This window comes from Sphaeramia orbicularis, unplaced genomic scaffold (genome assembly GCF_902148855.1).
Source record: "Sphaeramia orbicularis unplaced genomic scaffold, fSphaOr1.1, whole genome shotgun sequence".
In the NCBI taxonomy this organism is placed as follows: Eukaryota; Metazoa; Chordata; class Actinopteri; order Kurtiformes; family Apogonidae; genus Sphaeramia; species Sphaeramia orbicularis.
The window spans coordinates 57,810-64,562 of record NW_021941633.1 but is presented as its reverse complement, the minus strand read 5'-3'; the positions used below and the strand labels follow the sequence as shown (position 1 = coordinate 64,562).

General features: G+C 40.1%; 1 protein-coding gene across 1 annotated transcript; it reads right to left on the bottom strand.

Moving 5' to 3' along the window:
- Positions 1-3,118: 3,118 nt before the first annotated feature.
- Positions 3,119-4,548, bottom strand: LOC115416626 (CD59 glycoprotein-like). Its single transcript, XM_030130463.1, has 3 exons — positions 4,408-4,548; positions 3,441-3,548; positions 3,119-3,360 (listed from the first exon to the last, which is right to left on the bottom strand). Exons 1-3 carry the CDS (start codon positions 4,451-4,453, stop codon positions 3,212-3,214), a joined length of 303 nt encoding a protein of 100 aa, XP_029986323.1. The 5' UTR covers positions 4,454-4,548; the 3' UTR covers positions 3,119-3,211.
- Between the last annotated feature and the right edge of the window lie 2,205 nt (positions 4,549-6,753).

Genomic DNA, 6,753 nt, shown 5'->3' with positions numbered 1-6,753 from the left:
CATGTAGATACTCTCATTTTTCTACATGAAAACACGCAGCGCAAGCTAGTGATGTGGATGTGGATCAGCGGACCCAGGTCAGGTTGGTGCGGGTCCAAAAAATATCACCTTTTTTGCGGGGCAGGTCAAATATTTCCACTAAAGTGGGTTGGAAAAAAAAAGTGATGACGTCATCATACGACTAGTCAACTCGACTTTGACTTTATTGACAAATAAGTCGATCTGAAAAAATCTGAAGTCTCTGATGCCCTAAAAAAAAAAAAAAAAAAAATTATATATATATATATATATATATATATATATATATATATAAATGGAATGACATTAAAGCACAGGTTATGCCCTTTTAAATGCCTTGCTTGAAAATAATTATTATTATTATTACTTGACAAAATTAGCTGTTTTTTTTTTTTTATTAATTTTTTTTTTTTTTTTTTTTTTAAGGTATCACCATATGTAACTTGTCCTGTGATTGTAGTACCCTTTAACTTACTCTGTCTTTGTTTTGTTTTGTTTTTTTCATTTGTGAGAAAATGAAACCCATTTCTTTAAGTTTCATTTCAGCCTTGTCCTTCCAGGTAAAACATGCCACTTGTCAAAGGTTAATCAGTGAGTGGCATCTGTAAGGACGGATTAAACCTGTAACAGATGAAAAAAACTAAGAATAAAGTGAAAATAAAATGTAGTATTTGGAACATACATCCTGGTAAATGTAAACATATTACAGTTATTTCTTCACAGTAAGTTCTTTGTATTTTACAAAGTGCTTTTATATGGAAATAATTGTTGTGTTTTTACTGTAGCTCTGAAAATGTAGAGGAAACGACAACACACTGAGCTGATGAAGCAACGTGTGCTTTCAACACAAACACGGTCACCTTCGGTAATTTCCCTGGTGACTCAGTGTACTAAAGGGAAAGTGTTTCATACGTGAAGAGGATAAGCTTAACGGTCTTTTGCACTGTTTTCATTGTTGATTATCAGTTATTTTTTTGTTGATCAAATAATCAGTTTCATCTGTAAAATGGAAATAGTGAAAAATGTTGATCAGCCTTTCCTCCAAGCCCAATTTAATCTGTGGAATACCTGTTTATTAAAGAATAAAAACACCAGACACACTGTAAATAGAAGAGCCTGGAATCGGAGAATGTTGAAGTGTTTTCTTTAAACATAGGGTTAGGGCTAGTCAGCTGCTCTAGTCCATGGAAAACATTCAACATTACTATATAAATGAAAACTCTAAGGGATAGATTTAAGGCTTTGAACTGTAAATTAAGTTTCCAACCATTTGGGTCCCCAGACTTTATGACTCAGGTCAATTTGTAAAATTGGACAAACTTCTCTCTTTCATTAAAATGTTGAAAATGGGAACAGAAACTAAGCTAAAGCCGATAGAAATGTTTTTAATGTTTGTTTTTTTTTCAATTGCATGAGATTTCCATCCACTTGGATTACAGTGTAAAATAAAGGAACTAATGAACAATGTGTTTTCTGTCAAACACAAATGACACTAAATATAACAGCAGCAAATATTCAGCCAAACAGATATTAAAGCTTTAGACCTTTCACTAATAAGACCATCCAGGGAAGTCAAATGCAGACGTTAAGCGATAAAAGCCTGTGAATTCACATGAATATTGATCCAAACTAATGGAGTGGTTTCTAACAGTTTCCAGTCAGAATCCATGAATCTCACTGGGTACGGTTCCATGATGTTTTTAAATCCGATTTATTTTTCCAGAAGAAATTAATTTGATACTAAAGTATTTTCTCTTCTGTTTCCATGGAAATGTTAAACTTGAATAAAGGTTTACATGAGGTATTAATGAGGTAGATCAGTGAGCAGAAGGGTTCTGGCAGGCCTTCTGTTAGCTTAGCTTAGCCCTTCTGTTAGCTTAGGTTAGCTCTTCTGTTAGCTTAGCCCTTCTGTTAGCTTAGCTTAGCCCTTCTGTTAGCTTAGCTTAGCCCTTCTGTTAGTTTAGCTTAGCTCTTCTGTTAGCTTAGCCCTTCTGTTAGCTTAGCTCAGCCCTTCTGTTAGTTTAGCTTAGCTCTTCTGTTAGCTTAGCCCTTCTGTTAGCTTAGCTTAGCCCTTCTGTTAGTTTAGCTTAGCTCTTCTGTTAGCTTAGCCCTTCTGTTAGCTTAGCTTAGTCCTTCTCTTAGCTTAGCATAGTCACTGCATTTCCATGGTCACACGTAGCCAGTTTTTTAAAGGTGATTTGTCGTCTTTTGTCAGTGATTTTGTCAAATCCGATTCTCTCTAATTATTTCTTCAGATCTGCGACTTACTGCACTCATACAATCTGTGGACTGTTGTGTTGACGGAAGTTGGAAAATCTTTTTGTTGAAGGGATGCATGCGCTAAGTTAGCTTTGCTTTAGCGTTTTAGCTTTGCGTTAGTTTTTATTTCCCAGATTTTCTTCCTGCAGTAAGTCACATGACCATGATCTGAGCCTCAGTTTGTGATCATATTGACCCCAGCGGACTAAAGGAATGATTAGGGAGAACTGAATTGACCAAAATCACTCCTAAAATACTACAAATCACCTCTAAAAGCCTGGCTACGTCTGAGCAGAGGAATGAAGCCATTATGCTAAGCTAGGCTAAGCTAAGCTAACGTTAGGGCTGCAGTTCAAACTGTTTGTCCCACTTGTGGAACTCGTTAGTTCAGGACAAATGAATGAATCCAAAGCCAGTGTTGAACTGTTCCTTCAGGGTTTTCCAGGCTGGTAGATCCCATCAGAATATTCCACTGGAACGCTTTGGGAAGACTAGACTGCAGTGCAGATTCTTCCACCAGCGCAGAATGTGTGCGTCATCGCCACAGGACAAGACACTGAGCATGTGCAGAATGGAAGGAATAAAGTCCAAACGGAATAAAGGCTTTACATGTCCAGGAAGAATTTAGAGCGCAGTTAAAAGAGGATTAAACCACTGACTTTAATCAGGTTTAAATTTAATCCACACTTTTCTTTTTCAACTGGAATAAGGTGTTTACATGGACATCTGAAATAGGATCCAACCTGTAATCAGATTAAACCAGGAAGAACAGCTGTCATTGGAAACACGCAGATAATGAACAATCCTAACTACTTATTGAATGGACAGTTACATAAACAAGGATGATCAAATAAAGCTGTAATGGTTTCAAAGGCACTAGTTTGACTTGATTCTATCAGTGAAATGCAGTGACACAGTAACATGTCTGCGGTGTTCAGAGGAAAAGGCAGACGATGGCTGAGGACAGCAGCAGGAGGAGCACGCTGGGACCCACAGGAAGTGCACCGTTACACAAGTCCCCCTGGCAGCAGGAAAACGGCGCCGCACACGTTAAACGGCTTTGACAACCTTTGGTGATGTGACCTGCAAGAAACCACAGGAAAACCAGAGTTTCACTCACTGCCTTCTATGGCTCAAGTTCCTGTGCAGATCAGACCACTTACCACCGACGTCCAAAGTAAAACAACGATCCAAGAGCTCTAGACAAGTTGAGACTCGGGTGCATGGTGTGGGGTCGGCGGGGGTGCACACGTAGCATCTTAATCCATACGCTGAATGGAAATATACAACTGTCACTCATACAGTATCATTCCAATCAGATGGCTTATGAGTTCACAAGAAAACAGATTCACTTCAAAGTAGGCAAAAAGATCAGTAATAAACACAAAATCCCCTTTTGGTTTTTCCAACCTGTGGACCTCCTGTTAAACTTCTTCAGCTCTAAATGTGATAAGTGAACCTTGGAGTGACTCTGCCAACCATTATTGGAGAAATAAATTCAAAGCATTAGAAACAGTTTAAAGGTGTTCAGAAAAGAGCTTCGGCCCTTTTCCACCGCTGGAACTTTTGCAGGAACTTTGAGCATTACCCTGAACATTCAAAAACCCTGGTGCATTTGCAATGAAAATTACCCAGGGAAGGACCTCTGTGTCCTGGTCCGTCGTCTGCTGTCCTTTACAGCGGCCCAGGTCACATGACACATCACACTGGTAGGAATCTGGCATCATGTGTTCTGTTATTCATTTATGCATTTTTATTACTTTTCATGTAGGAAAGAGAAAAAGGGAGCAGGACCATGGAGTTCCAGACCCTGGTCCAGACACCTGAACCTTCCACACATGTTTATTTCCCTTTTAATCTCATGGCACCTTGTTGTTTTTTTGTTTGTTTGTTTGTTTTGTTTCAATTTTAATTTAAGAAAATCTAACCTGATATTGTCTGTTCATTTACCAGGCATCAAAATATACTGTGGCCCCTGTTCAACTTCTTCAGCTCTAAATGTAATAAGTGAAGGTTGGAGTGACTCTACCAACCATTATTGGAGCCATAAATTCAAAGCTTTAGAAACAATTTAAAGCTGTTCAGAAAAGAGCTTCATGTCCTCCAGCTGAAACAGAGTTGGAAACTCACCTGTGGATACAGATGCAAACAGGAGCAGAGCTTTCCAAAGCTTCATCTTCAACAAATGGAATCCGAGACAGACGGTGAGTCCTGAAGAGCTGAGAGGAGAATGTCAGGTGTGTCAAAGCCTCCCACTTTAAACACAGCATCCACGCCTCAGTTCACTTTCATTTCCTGACAAAAGCTCTTTGACGCCTGCCAGAGGCAGCGCCCCACCCCAGCAGAAACCAACTGTGAAGGCAACTTGTCATATTTAATGTTTATCTCATGTTTACATTATGAAACTAAGATTATTATTATTACTATTATTATTATTACAATAATATCACTTATTTCTTTTGCTTATATCTTATTTTTAAGGTTTTTTTTGTCTGATTTGACACCCATTGCTGTCATCTGGTGTAAATCTGGTGGAACTGAACTGAAGCTGGATTTGAACCCATTAAGACCTGATGGAAGAATTCTGCCATACAATCTGAGACAAAAGACGGAGTCACTGGATTCTGGAATCAGAAGTCCATCCAGCAGATGCAGCCGCTGACTGATGAACAGCAGGAAGTTTAAGATCTGATGAAAGAACAGGAATATTCCAACCACTGGACCAAGTGTCCAAACAGAATGACGTTGACCCAGTTCACTATTGGTCCAGGAATTCAAAACCTGCTGATGCATGAGTTCAGTGACGGCGTTTGTACTCTTCTTCCACCTACACTCTGGTCTGATCTGCCCGAGGACAGCAGCCGCTCTGGTCCTGAACTGGATGGAAAACAAGCAGACAGAGAAGAACTGGACATATCCTGAGTGGATCTGCCTGGACATTCTGACAGAATATGTCATCAGAACCCATCCATGACTCTGGACACCTGCTGTTGACAGGATATAGTCTAGTAGTCGAATATTAGATTCCTCTAATGTTTCCCTCCTGGTTAGACTATTTTCAGTAAACACATTTTCAAATCAACAGATTCCAGAAAATTTTATGAATAAATAAAAATAAAAAGAATAAATGAAACAAAGTTATAATCAATGCAAAAGTAATAAATGACAATAAACTGAACAGAAGAGAAAGGAAAAAACAAACAAAAGCAAAAACGATTTCAAATGTTTATGATAAAATGAATTAAAAGGATTCTTGAAGTATCAGCAATCAACAATTCAAACCTTCACCTAGAAAACATTGACGTGTCAATACCAGTGGATTATCACACTGACATTCAATGAGTAGGACTGGCTTCAACAACACAAACTTATCATGAATATATGAGAATAGATCACATACTAATATCACATAATATGAGAACAGATCACATATATCTGTAGGAAGCTGAAAGTTCATAAAACGGCAGCTTCAGCAAAAGAAAACATCATGTGATCGTATGTACTTCCACTTTAGCGTTAACACATGACTCTTTGGTTAAATTTTCATCATATGCGTCCTAATGCTTTCACTTCAGTACCAGTGAGATCAGGTTTGTATTAGTGGGGGCAGAATTGTTAGGCCACACCCCCTGATGGGGCATCATTTTGGTGGTGGTGACGTTGATCCAACGGAGGATGAGACTCCTAATACAGGGAATACAACAACAACAGCCACATACAGCAGTTAAGGCAACACCCCCCCCCACAGATAAGATCATGGAGTGTCTCAGTCCAGTCCATTTACCAAACCCCCCCTAAAACCTCCTGGAAAAGGGCTCACAGATGCCTCAGTTCCTCAGGGGTCAGTCAGACCCTTCAGGGCCTGGATGATGCTGTGTTCAGGTGCAATGCTGTGTGGGACAAAAGTGCAACAGAAGGAGCCAAACATTTTGGACACACCACCTTTTCAGCAGCAACACGCCCAAAGCCATACGGTTTGACCGCATCATCACAGACCTGGGTCCGAGCTGTTCACTGATTCCACCCACAGCGTCCTCAGTGGGATTCACCAACATCTGCTGATTGTAATACAGAAAATGAATCCAGCCAACATTCTTACTGATGGTGGCCCATCAGAACAGAGAGGATTCAGGCCCAGCAGTAATCTGATTCCTGGCCTTGAACTCATCAGACCCCCTGTGGAATGCTGATGGTTTTGATGTAGACCTGAGGGTCCAATGATCCCCTGGGATGGCGCTAGATCGTCTGGACCCAAAGAACTTCTGGGTTTCTCCTCCTTGTTCCTAGATGACCTTGTAGAGACCTGTACCATTATTGACAGGAAACAGCTGGAAAGACCGAAAGAAGGGGATCAGCGCACAGATTGCCCCGCCCCTTAGGCGGTGGTTTCGGTCAGATTTTTTGTGGTCATGACAGAGCGAGCAGAGGTCTGCCCGCATGACCAGTGAACCACCTGGAAGAAGAACTGCTGTTATC

Coding starts and splice junctions, on each gene's coding strand:
- LOC115416626 (XM_030130463.1), bottom strand. CDS start 4,453: ATGAAGCTTTGGAAAGCTCTGCTCCTGTTTGCATCTGTATCCACAG. Junction 3,549..4,407: donor GTTTGCATCTGTATCCACAG/GTGAGTTTCCAA, acceptor ATTTCCATTCAG/CGTATGGATTAAGATGCTAC. Junction 3,361..3,440: donor TTTTACTTTGGACGTCGGTG/GTAAGTGGTCTG, acceptor GGTTTCTTGCAG/GTCACATCACCAAAGGTTGT.